This window comes from Protopterus annectens, chromosome 13.part0 (genome assembly GCF_019279795.1).
Source record: "Protopterus annectens isolate FY-2018-M chromosome 13.part0, PAN1.0, whole genome shotgun sequence".
Taxonomy (NCBI): Eukaryota; Metazoa; Chordata; order Ceratodontiformes; family Protopteridae; genus Protopterus; species Protopterus annectens.
This window is the reverse complement of record NC_056747.1, coordinates 1,143,780,443-1,143,802,186: the sequence shown is the minus strand read 5'-3', so window position 1 is coordinate 1,143,802,186 and position 21,744 is coordinate 1,143,780,443. Positions and strand designations below refer to the sequence as shown.

Genomic DNA, 21,744 nt, shown 5'->3' with positions numbered 1-21,744 from the left:
GGTCAAGAGTTTAGAAGAGGGAGGTAAGATTGTTATAAGGGAGTAAGAGCTGAGATAGAATAGGGGTGTTTTCAGGTTGGCACAGAATTTTATGGGCAATAGTAAGTTGAGAGATTGCAAGATGATTTTTTAGTTCTAGCCAGCCTAGATGTTTCAAATTAAGGCAGTGATGGGTTTTGAAGGGGTTACCAGTGGCCAATGTTATTATAGCAGGTTGCAAGTTTGTTTAGGTTAGTTTTCTTGAGGTTGGTGAAAATAGGAGAGGCATAAAAGAGAGTGGATATGAGATGGAGCTCTAGCAGATGGGGTAAGAAATGGTTTAATAAAGGGATCCAATCTTTCTGTTTACTGATTTGATGGTGTTGTTGATGTGTTGATCAAAGAGAGATTATTATCGATGGTTATGCCAAGTAGTTTAGTTGTCAAGTCAGGAGAGATGACTGTGTTGTTGTTAGACAAGATGGTGAAATGTAATGGGCAGTGGTGGGGGTGAAGAGGAGGAGTTTAGTTTTTTTAGCATTAAGGAGAAGATATCGTCTAGTAAACCAAGTTTCTACTGTGTTGAAGATTTGTTGGGTTAGTGAGATTAGGTTAGAAGAGGAAGATGCTGAACAGATAATAGTGGAGTCATCAGCATATTGAATGCAGGTGGCTTGAGGAATAACAGAGTGGAGATCATTTATAAAAAGGGAGAAGAGAAGTGGTCCAAGAATAGAGCCCTGAGGGACTCCAATAGAAATGGGGAGTAAGGAGGAGATGTGTTTGTCCCAAAGAACAGCTTGTTGTCTGTTGCTGAGATATGAACTAAACCATTTTAAAGTAAGCTTATCAAATGAAAGGGATTCAAGAATAGTAATTAAAGCAGAGTGGTTAACCATATCAAAAGCTTTTGAAAGGTCAATGAAAAGAGCAGAAGAGAGAAGGTTATTATATTGCTGTTGATAGTATCAACAAAGGAAAGGAGGGCAGTGGTGGTGCTATGGTGGGGTCTAAAGCCATGTTGACAGTTAGCTATGATATTGTGTAGGGAGAGGTACTGTACAAGTTGCTGATGAATACATTTCTCCATAATCTTTGCTAAAGGTGAGAGAAGTGCAATTGGTCTAAAGTTAGAGAAGTCAATAGAGTTACCGCCTTTGTGTAGAGGGATAATATGAGAGACTTTCCAGATATCAGGGATTGTTCCCTCCTGGATGGTCCTGTTTATAAGTATAGATATTGGGTATGCAATTTCTTTGGCTGCCTTTTGCAGAAAGATGGAAGGGAGTTTATCAGCAGAGGGGTACAAGGTTTTAGTTTGGAGATAAGTCTGTAGATGAAAGAGGTAGAGATAGGTTGTAGAGAGAAGCTGTAAGAAGAGTCTACTAGATTATTTGGAGGGTAGAAGTTATTAGTGTTCAGTTGACCAGCAAGAGATTGAATGGTTTCAAAAGAAAGAGTTAAAAGCATTTGCAGTCTGGTGAGGGGTGTCTGGGTCAGCATTTAGTGGGGAGGGAGTTTTGGCAGTTCCTGGTGATAGGAGTCTATTGATTGAGGACCAGAATTGTTTTGGTTTGTTAAAATGGGTTTCTTGTAGTTCACAGTAGAACTTTCTTTTGTCATTTATTATAGCTTTTTTGGTAAGGTTTCTTAGTTGAAAAGAAGGAAGTCAGAGTTAATTCTAAGTCATCTCCATTTGGCCCAAACTTTGTTTTTAGAGAGGATTAGTTTCCTGGTTTCATTTGAGAGCCATGGGGCGACTTCATTCTGATGGTTCGCTCAGGGGCATGTTTATTCAAAATAGAGAGAAATGTTGAATTAAAGAATATTACTGCTTCATTCAGTGGAAGTATTTTTAAGGGGTTCCAGTTGCAAGCTCTGGAAATAGGTCAGCTTTAAAATGTTTGGTAGAACGAATGTTTCTTATATTAGGGAGGTGTAGATAGTCAGTCTTCTCTCTTGTGATGTAGGTTAAGTAATGATCACTGAGATCATCAGGCATAGTTCCTACTTTATATGTGATGTTAACTTTGTTTATGAGTATCCAGTCTAAACAATGGAATTAATAAATAAGGGCATAGGTAACCTACAATCTCGACTCAAACTATTTTTTTAAGGGGACTTCTTTCAGATGTTTACTGAAGCAATGGATGTGGGCAAATCAGTACATACTGCATATCTAGACTTCACAAAGGTATTTGACACCATCCCACACTCAGGTATCGTAGATAACCTCTCCCAGCGTTTAATTTATGCAGACTTGTGCATGGGAATCTCTTTCTTGCCTTTTGGGCTATGAATGATCCTATTTTCCTAGCCTTTCTTCACCTCAGAAACACTGGTAATGCTAGGAACATTCACTCTAAAACTCTCAACTTACCTAGGAACATAAATAGGATTTCTTAAAGGGACAGGTTCATTACTCCAAGGATTTCGAGGGAACAAACTTTCCTTGTATGTTAAACTAGATGGGTTTACATATATTTATCTCAGGGATTAGTAATATGGCCATTACATACCTCTCAACCTGTTTGTGCTAGAAATCTGGACAAAGCCTGACAAAATGAGGAGACATAGGCCCAAAAATAGGGACAGAGTTTAAGTATAAGAGAGTTTGTGTTAACATGCATTTTCTGAAGGATTTGAAGTCTGAAACTCATGTGTATGTCATCATTTAGTGACTTCAGTGCTCTGATCATCCCAGTGATTTGCCAAAAAACAACAAATTTTATGAGGAACAGACCAAAAATATGAGCAAATATCTAGACATTCTTGAGAAAATTTGGACAGTTGAGAGATATGGGACTTTATGAGAAAGAGAGGTAAACCTATTGGTAATTCTTCATGGAGTGGATGGCTTGGTGCCTATAAACAGTTGTTCAAACCACCTGCCTAGTCTTAGAGTATTAACCTATAAAGTCATTTTAATTGCTGTAAATAATGTAGTGATGCTGTTTACTAAATTGTACCAGAGGTATAGCTAGGATATTGTGAAAGGGCAGTCGCTCCATGTGCAAAGTATTAGGGGGCATGACTGGCAGATTCAGATCAGTCTTCAGTGCATTATTGGCACCAGAAATTATTTTACCATTCTGCATGTGGCATAAAGGGCAGCAAGAATATATATATATATATATATATATAGAGAGAGAGAGAGAGAGAGAGAGAGAGAAAGAAATTTGCTACAGTTTAAAAGAAGAAATTAGTTGTTTTTTTTTTTTTTATTTGGCTCCTCAACTCTGAGGAGAGTTTTTTTACCCTTTAACTTCATAGAATTAAAGGGGGGCAGCACTAAGTGCAAGAATATTTAGCTAAACCTCTGAATTGTGCTAAACTATTTTTTAGATTTGTGAAATATGATTTTGTTGTCCCTTTCCATATAAGTCGTTTGTAGGTGTGATATATATTTTGTCTTCATACTGGAAATGGACCAACTGAGACCAGTTGGCATAATGGTTAAGGTCTTCACCTCACATGCACAAGGTACAAAGTTCGATCCTGACCTGTGGCCAATGCCTATTTGGAGCTTGCACGTTCTCCCTGTGACTCTGTGGGGTTCCTTCCACCTCTGAAAATGTGCTGAGTGTTTCCATTTCAAATTCACCAATGAATTTAACTGTGGGCAGCAGCACAGACTTTAGATGGTGCCCTACATGGGGAAGACTTGCATAGACCAACCTCTTTGGGGTATATACTGTAGTGCACATTATCCTCAAGATAGGAGAACATGCATGGGTCCCAGACTCTGTACCATGGCAGGGGGTGATTTGGTCATGTTGACTAATGTCACCAAAATGGGTATAGATATTTGTCTTTGCTAAGTGGGTTGTGGATCTGACTTAACCAGTGTGTGCCCACCATGACAGTAGCCCTGGTTCAATAAGCTACTGCCTGGCTGGTGTCCAGTTGCTCAGCCTGGGTTACCTGAGATAGCTCTGTTGAGCAAATACTGGGGCATAAAACCACCAAACATGAACTAAGAATTGCTCCACTCAATATAGGTTCACTGGCAGGATGCAGCAAGTGGATGACATGATGGTACAGAGGAAGCCGGACATCCTATGACTAAAGAGAAAAGACGGAAGGGCAGTATAGCAAAGCCAGTTGTTTGGAATCCAGACTCTACTACTCGGGAGGAGGACAAGTTAGAAATGGTGTGGTGTGGAAATTGAGGGATGTCATCAGACTTAATGATAGACTCATGGTAATCAGACACCAGTGAAATGATAGAGCAGTATTCATAATCTCAGCCTATGGAAAATTTCCAGAGTGCATTCATACAGCAGTTACAGGACCTGCTAGATAAAGCAGGATGACAATGGTGTTGATAATGGGTGATCTGAGTCCACATATCAGGACTGCCTGGGTCCACGTGGGTGGGGCAACAAGAATAAAGAAGGATGACCCATTCTAGACTTTTGTCTGGTAATGGCTTGACAGTATGGCTCAGAAATAGAGACAATCACAAGATCACATACAAGAGTAGCCAACATACAACTCAGGTAGACGTCCTCCTAGTAAGGAAAGGACACTGGGGTGGACTCAACGATTGCAAAGTCATCCCCAGTGAAACAGTCGGCCCACAGTGTAAACCATACAATCATCTGTAAACAATGGTCAGAGAAGGCTCTAGGATCAACAGAGACCAGGCTGAAGACTGGGAAGTTGACCCTCTTCAAACGCAACCTTGATGAGTGGATGGGAAACCATAAATTTGTCCCAGGGGTTCCACATTTTTCCCTCATTGACAAAGGTGACAGGTACTGACTGAGGTTTTTTGGGACGGTAAACTCTTGACTAGTCTTGTAAGGGCCATTAGCCTATTAACCTCCTATGATTCTATGGAGAGAAAATATGACATTTTAATGAATTACTCAGGCCTGCAGCACCCAAAGAAGTGGAGAAAATAGGTGGAGGTGAAGAAGAATGGCAGCGCCTCAAAATAGCATGTGTGAGGGGTACAGAACAGAGGTATGGAAATAAGGTGGTGGAAGTCCAAGGAGTCATCAAAAGAAAGAAGAAGTGCAGGAAAAAGTGAGAGATAGAAAAGATGGACCAGGCTAGGAAGGAATACTGGTTGGCTAACAAAGAAGCTAAGAAAGGACTTGCAATAGCAAAGAACAGGGCATCGGAGGCATTCTACCAGCTTCTGAAAAGTGAATCAGTAGTTAGCACAAATAAATTACATCAGGTTGCAAGGCAAAGGGATGCTAGCAACAACCTGCTCACCAGTCCACAGGACATACTTCCAGCAGCTTCTGAATGAAGAAAACCCCACAGCCTACAATGACAGAAGAAGAGGAGCCCATCCTAGAAGTAAGAATAGCACTATGGAAAATGAAGTCAGGGAAAGCAGCAGATGAGGTCATAGCAGATATGATAAAGATACTGGGTGAGATGGGGAGCGATGGCTTCTGTGGGAACTCATAGCATTGTGGAGAGAAGGTAATATCCCAGATGACTGGATAATAACCATACCACTAAAATTCCACAAGTAGTAGGTAGGATCCACACAAAAAAAACTAATTTATTCCAAATGGACATACATGTGATTAATTAACTAATTCATTATTTGTTTATTTCTCAGTTAAATTCGGCTGTGCATCTTTGTTTTGCCATTAGTCTGAGGAAGTCTTGTCCAGTGAGACAAGATGAAAGCGCTTACTTCTATTGTATGTCCGTTTGGAATAAATCAGTTTTTTGTGTGGATCTTACCTGCTACTTGTGGAGTTTTAGTGGTTTGCAGTTGTTTTTTATTTTTCCAAGTTTGTCTTTGGATAATAAGCATACTCGTGCCAGTGTACAAGAGCAAAGGGAACATCCACAACAGTACAGAGGTATCAGACTCCTGTCACATTGCATGAAAGTTCTGTAGAAGGTAATTGATAAATGGATATGCAGAGCAGTAGAAGCTAAGATGGGAGATGAGCAGTTTGAATTCAGATCAGAATGCAGCACAACTGATCTGATGATTGCAGTGAGACAAATAGCTGCAAAGAAGTTAGAGATGGGGAAAGAGACCAACTGGGCATTCCTAGACTTGAAAAAACATATGACAAGTTCTCAAGAAAGCTGATTTTGGCATGACTGCAGTGGTTCAAATTCCCAGAAGCATTGGTAGAATTAGTACAAGCTATGTACAAGGATTCAATGACTCAAGTACAAACAGTGTTTAGTGTCAAAGAGGGGTTCCCAGTGGAAGTGGATGTACACCAGGGTTCAGCTCTGAGCCCACTGCTGTTAATACTGGTGATGGACTACGTTAGCAAACAATTTGGAGGGGACACATCAACAAAGTTGCTGTATTCAGATGATTTGTCATTACTGGCAGACTTTCAATAAGAGCTTCAGCAAAGCATAGATGAATGGAATGCAAAACTGAAGGCACATGGGATGAAACTGATTATAGATAAAACAGTTGTAATGGCAGCAAATTGAGGAAATCAGAAAGAGCTGAGAATTGAGATAGAAGGGAAGATAGTGGAACAGGATAATAGCTTCAAGTATCTGGGAGGGGTGGCTGAGGTGAAGAGAAGTCTGAATGAGGAGGTCAAAGCTATAATCAGGAGGGACTACAGCCAAATGGCACAGAGTGTCAGGTGTAGTGTGCAACAGAAGAATGCCAAAGAAGCTGAAAAGTAAGGTTTACAAAACTATGGTGCAGCCAGTGTTAAAGTATGGGGCAGAAACCTGGGCAGTAAAGGCAGAGCAGATGAGAAAGCTAGAGGTGATGGAAATGAAGTGCCTGAGAAGGGTGGTAGGCTTTACACTGTGGGTCAGACGAAGAAATGAGAACATAAGAGCAGAAGCCAAAGTAGCTCCAATTGCAGAAAAGATCAAAGATAGATTACAGTGGTTTGAGCACATGTGCAGAAAAGCAGAAGACAATCTGGTGAAGAAGATTTGGGACAGACAGGAAGAAGGTAAGAGGAAACGAGGGCATCCAGCAATGAGGTGGATGGATTGTGTGACAGAAGACCTGCGACAGTCAGGCATGAGTGTTGAAGACGGCAGGAGTGTGGTATTGAATCGAGAAAGATGGCAACAGTTAATTCAACACCCTAATCCCATGTAGAAAATGTCAAAAAGGGGGTTGTTGATGATGCTGATGACTGGAAACATAATACTTGCTTCCCAGATCTCTCTTGAAAATGGCACTTGGCTTTGCACAGCTTTATCTTGGGGTGAGTTTGGCATAACAGTTAAGGTCTCCATCTCACACATGCAAAGTACAGGATTTGATCCTGACCAAAGGTTATTGGCTAGGCTTAAAATTATCATTCTGGGGCAGCCTACTATTCACCTATGACAAATAAATAAATCTTCATGCTACTTTAATGCTCCACCATGTGTTGTCTTGGAAACAATGTTAGGGATATACACTTTTTAAAGAATTTATTTTTTCATGACATGACATAAATAGGTGCACCTAGGATGCTTAATTGCTAGTGTGTGTGTGTGTGTGTGTGTGTGTGTGTGTGTGTGTGTGTGTGTGTGTGTGTGTGTGTGTGTGTGTTTACGTATAAGTGTATGCATTCTGCAATGTACTGGCATCATCCTAAGACTGGTTACTGTCTTATGCTTATTGCTGTATGGGGCATGTCCTGGCTCCTCAAAATCCTGGGAATTTATATGAAACAAGTATTGAAATGGAAAGATGAATCCATAATGCATCATGGTAATTTTGCAGAAGAAAAATTACACAGAACTTAATTAGGTAACCCCACGAATTGCCGTACTGCTACATCCCTAGTATTACTTGCTGGAGGGGGTGGGCAATGTTCTTCAGCAGTGATGATTTTTCTGTAAGTAAATATTGCACATCCTGAGAGCATGTGATTTGCAGTTTCATAGCTGGCAGTCCAATAGTCACTGCATTAATGTTCCCCACATTGCATTTCAAGGGACATTGAAATGTTACTATAATACCATACTCATACATGTTTCTAATAGTATGTATTACACCTCCTGGAAATGTGCAGTCTGTACACTCCCTACAGGAAAACATATATATGGTACTTCAGTACCAAGTATAGTGGGTCTATATCACATAGTCAAAGTGTCAAAACTTCGACTATGTAAATATCGAACCCAAAAGTTCAAAAACTTAAAACTCTGAACACTCAGAACAGGGATTTTTTCCCAGGGAAAAAATATTGCTGTTCCGGTACAAAACGCGGAAACACATGAACACTACATACTGTTTCTAATGTGGGGGGCTTTGCCCCCATACCCCCCAACATGGGAGCTGTGCCCCCAACACCCCCCCTACTTAAATATACCAACTCTAAGATCACGCCACAGTGGAGGAAATGACAAAGCTGTGGAAGCGGCCCACCAAATCATTTCCCTAGGAAAGAATTCGATGTTCCACGGCTTTGTTACTTTTAGACTTCAAACTTCCCAGGTCGAAGTTTCGGCATTCGGACATATGATATAGACCCAGTATAATACTCTCGGCACTTATAAGAGGCATTGCACTACTGCATGGTTTCATTACACTGTACTATAATGCATGTTGATTTTAACACACAATATACAGTGTCAATATAAAACAGACCATTCAACAGAAGGATGTTAACTAATAACATTTTACATACCCACACTCCACCTGACATGCACGGGTAAACAATGGCGATATGAAGCAGACAGTACTGCACAAGATATGCTGAAATGAGTATCCAGAAACCAATGCTAGCATTCTGTAACTTGCTTTATGGTACACTGGCTTGAAAGTTAGTTGAATTGCTGTGGAGACGTGCTGCTGTACCTCTTCATAGCAGTTTTCAATGACCCAGTGTTTTAGGATGCTATGTTCAGTATCATATACTTTTAGCTACTAGTGCCCATTGCAGCATCATGTATCCTACCTTATTTGTCTTATTATTTGTCATCTGTTATAGTCTTCACAGCACAGACAGTAATGTACCCCTGGCCCAATACAGTTTTCTAATACATCCTAATTCATCCAGTGAGCACGAAACCTACCTCGTACCTTATTTACGGTGCCCCTGGACATTGAAATTCTACCCCGCTCTACAACATTCTGCAATATTATTTTAATGTAATCTATATAATGTGATGCTATGATAGTTATTGTTTATTCCATTTTGTAACTCAGTCAGACTTTCCAGGTAAATGAAAAAAATAAAACTAAATAAATGCATATGGGCATCGCACTGTATGTGGGGAAGGGGCACTCTATAGTAAACTATTGCTACACTGCAATATGTTGCAACTCACTATACTTTGTAGAGAATGCAAACCATCTGGAAAATATCATAAAGGACCCTGCTACGTGTATCTGCATTTCAGTGCAATCTAAACTTACACATAACTGGAAAAGTATCATATGGCAGCCGTACATTTTAATAATCAATTTTATAGTACAATATCCTGTTTTGTTATTATATAGGACTTCATTCATTATACATGATTAGAAGAGTGGTACATAATCTCATGCCATGTGATTCTTTGATTTGCACATAGAATAACAATTAAAACTAAGGAATTTCACTTGACAAAACACTATTCTGATCGCATGTACACTTTTGCTGATAACCACAGTAAAAAGCAAGGAACCGTGAGCTTAGGGGGCAATAGCTTTTCAATGATCCCTAACATCACCACTCATGCTGCCAATATAGCTTTTGGAACTCATTATTAAATGTAAATGAGGCTTGTCTTACTGATAATAGAGCCACACTCCAGAAGAGGAATAAATGGGATATTATGCTGCCGTATATTTTGAGTGGCTTAGGTAAAATGGTTAATTCATGGTTAGTATATGGGTCAGGCAGGAATTTAATGTCTGCAAAACACAGTTCTTCACTTCTGATAATTCAATATTTTAAACCAAAATGCAGTTGACAACAAAGTAAGTAATTCTTACAAATGAATAAGTATATCAATAGCATATGTAGCCATTCGATGGCATGAAAGTATAATGCCCTATGTCCCAGGTGACCCAGGTTCCATTAGTGTCTTAGGCAACTGTCAAAGAGGGAGGAAAGGATGGGTGGCATGTGGACATCTCTTGACAACCATCCTTAGTGGAGGCTGGGGATATTGCCAGAGAAAGTGTGGTCAAAATGGATAGTGGTGGGACAGGCTGAGCAGCTGTGGAGGTGGGGTAATATGCCTCATGCCCAAATTGCACACCTAACCCGGACCATGCTACAAAGCCACAAATGGGAGGGAGGAGAAACAGGGTAGACTCAAGTAAAATCCCCCTGGACAGAAGCTCAGACATGCTGAGCCCAGTTGCCTTTGGTTTGTGATTGGCCACAGCAATTACCAGAGAAAGTGCGTGAGAGTATGGAGTAGCTGGAAGACCCAGTGCAGATGGGACACAAGGGTTGGGCTTGTAACAGTGATGTGCATGAAGGGAGATAGTATATGTGTATGCACATACGCGTGCACACACACACGCACACACACACACACACACACACACACACACACACACACACACACACACACACTAAGCTGGCTGGGGAGCAGAAACTAAAGCATGTCACATACTCACACAGGTGCTTGTGTGTGTGTGTGTGTGTGTGTGTGTGTGTGTGTGTGTGTGTGTGTGTGTGTGTGTGTGTGTGTGTGTGTGTGTGTGTCTGTATATACACTTGTCTGTCTGTCTGTGTGTATACCACGTCCTTGCAAGTTATGTTCTTCAACCTGTGAAATCCATAACCCATATTTAAGCTTACTGAAACACTCACCATCCAACCCCATATTCATGGCCTAATTTAATTACCTCACTATTAACTGAGAATCATGTGTGACACCATGCACAGAGATTCCTGAATTTTGTAAACACAAACTGTCTTAATCAGATTGTCAGTACTCCAACTAGGGACACAGACATTCTGGATCTAGTCCTCACTAATATGACAGAACACTGCATACCTAGTGAAATGTCCTCCTTGGTAAGTATAGACCAAAAATGATCTCCTTTTAAATAAAAATAAAACCCAGAATGCCACCTAATGCTGGAATCTTCAAGAACTACTTTAAGGCTAGCTTCCTACTATTAAGTGATAACCTGGAAAATTTTCAAGCCCTCATAATACTTGAGAATACTGCTGCCTACATGGAACTGTTCTTCATAGAAACCCTGTACAAGCATATCAATAGCTGCATAGAGATAGCTGTACCCACCACGAGTAAGTACAGAACTAACCCAAAAAACAACCAACTCTGATGGAATTACATCAATAGGCTGTATAATAGAAGGAAGAAAATCATGGCAAAAATTAGGTGCATCACCCAGCAGGATAGAATTACTCTTATCCAACTAAACAAACAAGTCAGAGGGCAAATGGAGTCCACAAAGGCCAAATTTGAGGTTAATTTGGCATCCCAGGCCAAGGACAACCACAAGACATTCTTTAGCTATGTCCACAGCCTCCAATGCAATACACTATTGTGTGCAGCTCCTTGTTAATGGAGTCACCTATACTGAGCCAAAAGATATAGCAAGCCTACTGGCAGACAAATTCATCTCTAACTTTACCCCTTTCTGCCCTTCAGACTCCCCTCAAGAAATATCATCAAATATAACTGATCTACTATTACTAGGGAACAGGTCCTCAATGCTCTGTCTAAGGCCAATAACACTGCATCTATGGGCCCAGATAATATCCCAGGATGCCTTCTAAACAGCATGAAACCTGACATGTCAGAGCCTCCAGAATTGTTGTTTAACCATAGCCACCAAATAGGCTTCATGCCTCACAAATGGAGAACAGCAACAGCCATCCCTCTGCACAAATGTGGGCCATCTACAGACCTTGCCAACTACAGATCCATAAGTCTCACTAGTCTCATATGCAAATCCATGGAAAGAATTATCATGGAAATAATCAGTAATGGCACAGGAAACCTCCAGACCCAACCACATTTGGTTTTGTCAAGGGCAGGTCATGCCTACTCATCTTGGTAGACTATGTTAAGAAGAGAATCCCGGATTATCCCTGGAGCTGCTCCTTTTTTGGCATTTACCTATCCAAAGTTAAGCCAAATCTCAAGGGCCTCTGGCTGACCAAGTTTGCAGATGATTGCAAATTATGAGCAGTCATAGAATCCCCAACCGACACTAATGTTCTCCAGGAAAGGCTAGCACAGACAAATAACTTGTGTCCAAGCCATGGACTAAAACTAAATGCCAGTAAGTGTATAATAGTATCCTTCAGGAAGTCATCTAACCTGGGTAACTATCATATTGACAACACACACCCCTAACAGAGACTTAGGAACACATAGACAATAATCTAGCCTTTGACAACCAAATGTTTATAATTAGTGAGCAAATCATTCTATCATGTGCAATGTATAAACAAAGGTATGGCATCTAGGTCCAGGGAAGTCATTGTTTCACTGTATTCAATATTCATTAGACCAATCATTGAGTACAATACCCCTTTAATATGCACCTAACTGCTCTTTTGTTAGAATTAAGCTTGTTTTTTTGTTTTTTGCATTTATTTAATACCTGCACTTTAAAGTTTGTCTTTTTGTTGATTTAACTGTTGAGGCTGCTCACTCAAGTGCACTAGCCTGTGTAAAGTATTTACTGTGCATTTTCTGTTGCCTGTTTAGAAAAAAAGAAAAAAAAAAAAAAATCCTTGTTTTCCCGCCTTTCCTGAGCTAGAATAGTCCCTAATACAGGCATTGCTGTATTCTGGACTTTAGAATACTTCCTGTGTTGCCCATATCCTTACTTGGATAGAAGGAAGCTTCTTTGTTCACCAGTGGGAGTGGGGAGCTTTGAGCAGCCTATCTGTCCCTGGAGGAGTGATCTCAGCACAGAATCTTGTTGTTTATTGGCCGTTTTGGGCTTTAGCACGGCTTTGCGTGATTTTTCACATAGCACAGCATCGGGCAGCGCCGCCTAAACAGGTTTAAACTATTACCAGCTCCACAGAGTCTGCTCTTCACTTTTTCCCTTGGAACTGATCTGTATCTCAAAGGAAGCACCCTATTTTCACTTTATAGCCTTTCATTTGCACTTAGAAGAAATTTTAAAGCACTAAACCCTCTCTTATACTCTTTTAAATACTTAACTGATCCTCCCAGATCAGTCAAAAGTAGTAATCATAAATATCCTGACATGTCCAAAGGTCAGTTTCATGTGTACTCTTCAGTCCAGCTGGTGAATATGGGAATCTTAAGGCAATGTTACAACTGCCTTATGTACACAGACAACCCTATCCTCCTCCCGACAAACTCAAATATATGTGAGAGATGCAACTATATTGCCAAACTGGAGGCTGAGCTCTCTCGACCCATGACTGGCATAGTCAATCAGGAGAAGAAGGTAACCACACACACCACAAATCCAGTCTCACATAGACCTATAGCAACAACAAACCAAACAACTAACACACAAAAACATACTCAGAGGCTCTAAATAAAAATCTGCCTAAGCAGCAGAGACCTCCAAAGCAGAAACACAAACAACTGCTACCCCACAACAATACCCACGTATCACATAGTCCACAAAGTCAGTGTGCCACACAGTCACAGCCCTTAAGGCTAAACAACACACCTAATACACTTGTAATAGGTGACTCTATAGTCAGACACACTGACGTCCCACTCACCAGGCTGAACAAGGAGAAGGTCACTGTAAGCTGTCTGTCGGGTGCCAGGATCTGCCACATAACACACGCACTCAGGTCACTCCAAAGCAAATACAAATATGACTCCGTCATTGTTCATGCTGGTGTGAATGACCTGAGACGTACCTCCCTGGACAACATAAAAAGAGACATAGAGGAGCTCTCTGATCATGTAGCCAAGGCTGGTATGACCCTGACCTTGTGTAGCATGTTACCCTCACCAAGAATGATGCCACAGTATAAAGACAAAATGATAAGTTTTAACAATTGGCTAAAGTATTGGTGTCATTCAAAGGGGATCCAGTGTCTGTCAGCCTGGGATGACCTGCTCGACAAGCCACATTGCTTCACTAAGGATGGCTTGCACCTGTCACCCCTGGGCTTTCGAATACTGGCTAAGGCTCTTGCCACCCCCATAGTGCCTTTCTTAGGCAAGGCTCAAAAGACAAACCCACCTCCATAGACAATACAAGGAAAAAGAAACTAAGGGTAATGCTGCTCTACGCCAGAAGTCTAAACCTCAAGATGCACGCACTGGAGGCTCTCCTCAGTATGGAGAATATCGATGTCTGTGCAGTAACAGAGACCTGGTTCAAGGCTCCCAAAGGCATCCCAGCACTACCAGGTTATACTTCATACCATGCTTTTCGGCCACAAAACTCAGACTGAACCACAAAAGGAGGGGGAGTATCCATATACATCAAAAATACCCACACCTCCAGGTTAGTAGCACTGCACAAAGCAACAGAAACCATCCATGTGCAACTAACAGTGGGCAAAACTGCCTTTCAGTTTACAGCATGCTACAGACCACCCTCCCAAACTCAGGAACCCCACTCAGCCTTCCTGAGAACACTGGAGAACATGAAGGTCTCTCCAAACACCATTATATTGGGTGACTTCAACTACCCAAACATTGACTGGGTAAACTATTCAAGCCCACACACCCTCGTCCAATGGTTCCTAGAATTTATAAACTCAAATGCTATGAAACAACTGGTCACCAACCCCACAAGAGGGGAAAACATATTGGACCTGATCATCACAAACATAGGGACTCTATGTTCCACACCAGAGGTATACCACTCACTGGTAAGGTCAGACCACAAATTAATCTCACTGGACATCCATATCCCGTCCCCACCCCCAGCCTAGGTAACCATGGAGAAGAACTTCTCAAAAGTAAACTTTACACTTCTCAAAACCGAGGTGGTATCCATCAAAGCCCCTGGGCCAGTGGAAAACACGGCTCAAACTGCAGAATCCTTCACAAACGCATTAGATGGACACCTACAGGAATGTATGGATCATGCTATCCCAAATAAAACCAAGACTCACTCTTCGAAAGGCAGGAGACCTGTCTGGTGGACCCCGGCCATAAATAAGCTATACAACAAAAGGAGGAAGCTATTACATGATGGAGCAAAATCCCAAAAAGGGAAGGCATCTCTGATCAGTACTAGCAAGAAGCTACAATCCCTCATAAAATCATCTAAGGCCAGCTTCGAAAGAAAAATTGCACAAGATACTAAGGACAATCACAAGGCCTTCTTTAGTTATGTCAGGAACCTGGGCAGCAACTCCCAGATATGCTCCGAGTTAGTGCAAAATGACAAAAAATACACTGAACCCACAGACATTGCCAACATCCTGACAGACAGGTTCAGTGCAAATCCCCCCCCCCATCCCCCCCAAAAGAGCAAATCTCTATCCCAACAGAGTGTAGCCTTCCAGACATCACAGATGAACAGGTGAGAGCTGCCCTCTCCAAAGCAAAAAACACAGCATCAATGGGACCGGACGGTGTCCTGGGCTGCGTTTTACACGAGCTACAAGATTAACTTAACCCTCACATTAAGTCACTGCTCAAGCTCAGCCTTACCACAGGATATGTACCCAAGGAATGGTGTACAGCAACGGTGGTCCTGCTCCACAAGGGAGGTGCCACAACAGACCCCGGAAACTATCGCCCTATAAGCCTGACTAGCCTGGTCTGCAAAGCTATTCATAAACAATGACATCGGAAACCTTCAGACACTGGAGCCTACGCAATTTGGCTTTGTTAAAGGCAGATCTTGCCTCTTGAACCTGGTTGACTTCTTTGAAACAGTTATCAGGGCCATAGACGAAGGGAAGGTAGCCCACACAGGACTAGCTGGACCTCGCAAAAGCCTTTGACACAATACCCCACTCAGGCATCATAAATGAGCTCATTAGCTTAAATATCAACCCCTATGTCACAAGATGGGTTGCAAACTGGCTCAGGGATAGAACCCACATGGTCAGAATTGCAGGTGCCTTGTCAGACTCTAAACCAGTCACAAGTGGCACCCCACAAGGTTCAGTACTGGGACCTCTCTTGCTCGGTATTTATTTCTCTGAGGTACAGGCAAACACGGGAGGACTATGGCTGACCAAGTTCGCAGATGACTGCAAACTGGGTGCCATAATAGACTCTCCAGCTGTCACAAGCATCCTCCAAAAGGGTCTCACAGAGACAGATAACTGGTGCCAAAGCCATGGCCTGAAGCCAAATGCTAAAAAATGCATAGTCATCCCCTTTGGGAAAAACAAAGTGCCCACAGACAACCACATAGGAGGTAATCCATTAAGTACGGAGGAAGTAATTAGGGATTTGGGGACCCAAGTAGATATTAATCTCTCCTTTGACAATCACGTTGCCAAAGTGGTTAGAAAGACCTTCTATATAGCCCACCTCATCATGAAAGGTTTCACATCTAGATCAAGAGAGGTCTTTGTGCCACTCTATTCATCATTCATCAGGCCAATAATTGAATATAGTGCCTGATTTGGGATGTACCTTACCCGACTCCTGCAGCAACTGGAAAGACCCCAAAAGTACTTCACCAAGAGGATCAAGGGACTCAAACAGATGCCCTATGCAGTTAGGCTAAAGAAACTCCAGCTCTACTCAGTTGCTTACCGCCTACTCAGAGGCAATCTGTGCCTGACATATAAAGCCATGTCCAACCCAAAATTAATGGACATGCTCCACCTCAAGAAATCCAAATCCCTTAGAGCTACTTGCTCCAGAGACTTAAACCTCAGCAGAGAAATAAATAGGACATGCTGGAGGGACAGATTCATATCCCAGAGACTCCCTTCACTCTGGAACAAAATCCCAGTCCAGGTTAGGCAGAGCCCCTCACTGACCCTCTTCAAGAGAAATCTTGACGAGTGGATGGGAGATCATAAGTATACCCCCGGGATCTCTTCTGGGTCCCTGCTAGACAGAGGCACAATAAACTAACCGTAAAGGGGCTATATTCTGTGACTGCAGCAACTGGAAAGTCTACAAATCTAAAAGGGTGGCGAAAGCCAAACACACTCTGGCTAGGCTTATAAATGCCCTAGGGCAGATAGCCTAGTATCAACCTATGAACCTAACCAGGCACATCCAACAACTGGAATGTCCATAGAAGTTTTTCACTAAAAGAATACAGGGTGTGAGTAACATGTCCTATGCAGATGCCTCAAAGCCCTATCCCTATATTCTTTCTGCTACAGACTGTTGAGGGGAGATCTATGCCTAGTATCCAAGGCACTGTTGGACCACACCCTGATGCATCATCTCCTGCATATCTGCAAAACAAACAGCTCAGAATTACCCATTCTAAAGACTTAAACCTTGCCTGTGATATAAATAGGACCTGCTGGAGAGACTTCCCTTTTTCAGAAATAGGCTACCCCGGCATGAGAAACAGAGTTCCTCCCTAACTTAATTCAAGTGTAACGTGGAAAGTGGATGTGGAACAGGAAATTCATCCCTGGTTTGTCACCTATGTCTCTAATGGATACAGGCATCCTCTAAATGGTTCATCTCTCAGGAAATTAAATTTTTGATCTCCTAAGCCCATGCTTACACTTATTAAGGGTACCAGAATTTACTGAGATTTGGGATGCATGGCTAGACAAAGGGCCTATTGTTCATTAGCCTAGTACACACCTATGAACCTATGAAGCTGTGTGTGTGTGTGTGTGTGTGTGTGTGTGTGTGTGTGTGTGTGTGTGTGTGTGTGTGTGTGTGTGTGTGTGTGTGCGTGTATGCGTGTGTTTGTGTGTGTGTGCGTGCGTGTGTGTTCTGTATGAGTATGCATGTGAGGATGGAAGTGCGTGTGCGTGTGTGCCTGCATGAACACACATAACATATATTGCATATACTGCGTATAGAGAGCACACAAAATCACTTTCTATATGACAGCATATATTTTAGTTTCTTTTAACTTCTCAGTACTATATTTTGCTAACAATAGGTTACTTTTGTTTTATGTGCAATTTGTCATACAGTGTGATCTAAAGTGATACATGTTTCTCATATATATATATATATATATATATATATATATATATATATAGAGGGAGAGAGAGAGGTTTTTATATATATATATATATATATATATATATATATATATATATGTGTGTGTGTGTGTGTGTGTGTGTGTGTGTGTGTGTGTGTGTGTGTTTGTGTGTGCGTATGTATTTATATATTTTTTTTTGAGAGAGAGAGAGGAGACACACACACAAACACACACATGCACATAGCTGTGTGAGTATGTGATATGCTTTATTTTCTGTTCCCCAGCTCATTTTATTATTTTAAATTACTGCTAAGCCTGTGATAGTGAAGTCTTTGCATATATGGCTAGTATTTTCAGTTTAAAGAGGGAAGTACTATGAAAGGTACTTGTAAGGAAGTGAAAGCTGGCACACAATCACCAGCTTATCCTGTATTTACTAGCCATTGTAACTTATGAGTATACCTATGCATTTTAGCTAGTATTCCTGTAGAACAATGCCCAGTTACTGTGCAATTACAAGTAAAAAAAACAGTCATCTCTACGCAACACATATCAGGAAGGGTACAATACTAAGCATTTTGTTTTACAGAAATAGAGCACTTACACTTTATATACTGTAACAGCTAGACGTAAAAGTACAGGGAGCTTTGCAAAAAAATATAACGGGCTTGCAGGACTGTCAGGTAGACGTCGTTAACTGATCTGCTGCTGAAAATGATAGTGGTAAACAGAGGCATTATTTAGGTATATATTTTTCTCTGTAGTTGAAACAAGCACAGTTTATATGTAAGGTGAAGATACTGCATCTGTTTTAGCTGTTGCACATTTTCCCATTTGTGTTTGTTAGCTCCTCCCACCACCACAACAGTCAGTGTTGAACATACTTCAGTATAAGGGCTGTAAACTGCTTGGAAGATGTTTTGTAATGTGAGTAATTGTTCCTCAGTCGGGAATCTGAAAGTGACCTGGGGCCTAATTCAACCACTCAGTAAGGCCGCTTCATGTACAGATATGCAATACTTTCTACAGTCTCCTGTTACTTTTCAGTTGGTCTCTGTCTTTGAATGTCAGAATTAGCCAGTCAAGTTTTTTTTTTTTTTTTTTGTGAGTGCTGTTACCTTCTGAATATGCTGTCCAAGTGTAATTAAGCAGGAAGTACAGAGACAGGGAGTTTATTTATTGGGTGTGTGTTGGTGGGGGTGGGGGTCAGATCACCTGCATTTCCACATCAGATGTTTGCTTGACTGAGTACAATGCAACACGGTTTAGTACTTACACAAAAAAAGACAAGAACAGTTGTCAGGACTTTTAGCTGGCAACAGAGGCATTCTAGTAATGGACAGAGGCCTTTAAAAAACAGGAATGATTTCACATATGTATTTAAGCTAAACCACAAAGTCAAACTATATTTCAGTTCCTTTGTGAAACCCTGCAGCAGGTGTCCTGATACATGGAGGCATTAGGACCCAGGGAACACCATCTTCCCTCCAGTGCTTCAGCTGTCAGAACTCCCATTTCCAGCAGGTGGCTGTGGCTTCTGTCTTCTCGCTCTCTTCCCAGTCTCCCAGACCTAGGCTGCTACAGCAGCCTCTCAGCAAACATCCCTGTCCAAGTGCTGATCCTGCTGTCTTCCTGATGCATTGCCTGCCATCGTTCCGAGCATGCAGCAAAAACAGCATTGCCACTCAGGCAATGACAGCCATCTAATGAGCCAGCACATGAATGCTTCTGTGCTTCTCTATGGTTTTGCAAAAAATCAGCTGCAGTATACAGGAAGTGTGTGTATGTGTGCCGTTCTCAGTACTGCTATTTGTAACTCTGAACTCATAAGGCTGACTTCCTTTATCTTGCACTAATGCAGCCTTGACACTTGTTCTGGTGCCTTTCTAATGGGACACAAGCCTGGATGAAAGTTCTGGTGCTAAGAAAACCTTGGAACTGGGTTCTCTGCCTGGAGAAGCCCATGGACACCACAGTGAAGGAATTTAAAGATGCCTCACCCTCCTTCTGCTAGGGAGGATGACTCTTACAGTTCTGCACATGTAACCTCTTCTTCAATGCAGTTAGCAAGGGAAATTTCTGTTAGACTGTCATAACACACTGGAAGTTGGGAGTTTCGAATAACATTAGTGTACTCCATTTTCAGGAATTTGCTTTTGTTGTATATTTTTCCCCCAAAGGAGTTAAAATCTGTGATAAGCTCTTTCTTCAAATCTGGATCTTGGCAGCTGGAAAAAGATCTCGGGGTCGAGGATGGGGAATGCGGCTGGAAGCATGGAGGTATCCCCTGGAAAAGAAGTGAAGGTTCAGTCGCTTGCCAACCCTCTGCCCCAGAAGCAGACACCACCTCCAAAACTTCCTATGCCAAATGCTGGGGAGTTAGAGGAGAGATTTGTCCACGCACTGGTAAGTAAAGCTACCTAGCAAGCAGACAGTTAATAACCTTGTTCTAATCTCGGGCAGGTAGAGTGACATTAGATTTTTAAAGAGCTCTGAATCATTGCATGCTTGGCACATGAAGTTCTTCCACTTGTCTTTCTGAAGTAAATTCCTTAGATGGGCAGGTCATGGCTTTATCCAAACAGTTTTGTGATTAGTCAGTGATACTGACATAGACAATCTTTACACTTTCATGGAATTTGATCAATTAATTTGATATTTTACTGTTCTTCCTTGGTTTTAGTAATCAAAAATGTGTACTTAAGGTTGTATCTTGTTTGTATCTGGACTGGCTCCTAGCCAGTGCATGACTTCTTAACCTTCTGTTTGCTGTTCCACAATAAATAGTACAAGCTACTTGTGAAGTCACAGATAAAAAGTTACATCGGCCCTTAAATAGCAGCAAAAGTGTATTAAAAAAAAATTATCTACTTATGCATACATTTCAGAAATCTTATGGTCTGAGGAGAGGAAATTATATGATATAGAAACTAGGAGGTGTTTTATTATGCATTTCCAAACTTTAAATGTTCCATGCTTCCCAGTAACAAACAGACTTTTTCACATCAAATAACAGGACACAAAACAATGTGATGCTACATTCTTTCATTTTATATTTACTCAGTAATAAAGTACACTGCTATGCTATCTAGTACTCCACAATCAGTGCTCATATTTTTGTGTGCTATATTTTAGTGTACAGAAAGGCACTACTCTTACTGGGCCTACAATGAAAATGTCCACTGCCTAGTCCAGACATTCTCTAGGTAATAAAACATAAGTGTTTAACAAAAAAAATATATATATATACTTATCCAGGAATCTTTATTTTACCCTAAACCATTATGTCACACTATTTTAGTTAGTTAAAATAATGTCTTTACTGATCACATAATCATTAACACTATTTATGTTTTTCTTTTTTATCCCCTTCCTTATCATAAATGTCAGTCATGTTCTTTTCCAGGATGCCTTTCTCGACATACACTGCACTTCTGTGTCTACCATCTTTGTATCATATGCCCATCATGTGCTTTTTCGGTTTACCTTTACATGTGCGTAATGCAAATGTATGAAAGTAGGAAGGTCGAAAGTACGTTTTCAAGTTTGCAAAACCTTGAAAGAAAAATGCATTGAATGTGCAATGAGCAAATGTCACTATGCATTTACTCAGTGCAGATTCGGCATTTTGGGTGCGGATTGCACTATAGTGGGGATCAGGAAATGGTCCCTTTCCCCACTGTAGTGCGATCTCGGAGTTAGAATATTAAAGTAGGGGTGTTGTCTGCACCTGTCACCCCTGGGATTCAGGTTACTGGCTAAAGCTCTTGCCACCCTTATAGTGCCTTTTTTAGGCAAGGTTCAAAGGATAAAACCACCAC

At 41.3% G+C, this 21,744-nt stretch overlaps 1 protein-coding gene across 6 annotated transcripts in view; it reads left to right on the top strand.

Annotated features, from left to right (window-relative positions):
• Nucleotides 1-19,468: 19,468 nt before the first annotated feature.
• Nucleotides 19,469-21,744, top strand: part of FMNL1 (formin like 1) — a 1,099,995-nt gene continuing 1,097,719 nt past the window's right edge. For 4 of the 6 annotated variants that reach the window (XM_044055136.1, XM_044055138.1, XM_044055134.1 and 1 more), the window contains exon 1: nt 19,470-20,329. In XM_044055136.1, the coding sequence (XP_043911071.1) occupies nt 20,177-20,329 (153 nt within the window). In that variant the 5' untranslated portion in view covers nt 19,470-20,176. Of the gene's footprint in view, nt 20,330-21,744 lie in introns of all 6 variants that reach the window. The other 2 variants (XM_044055139.1, XM_044055135.1) reach the window with 1 other exon arrangement.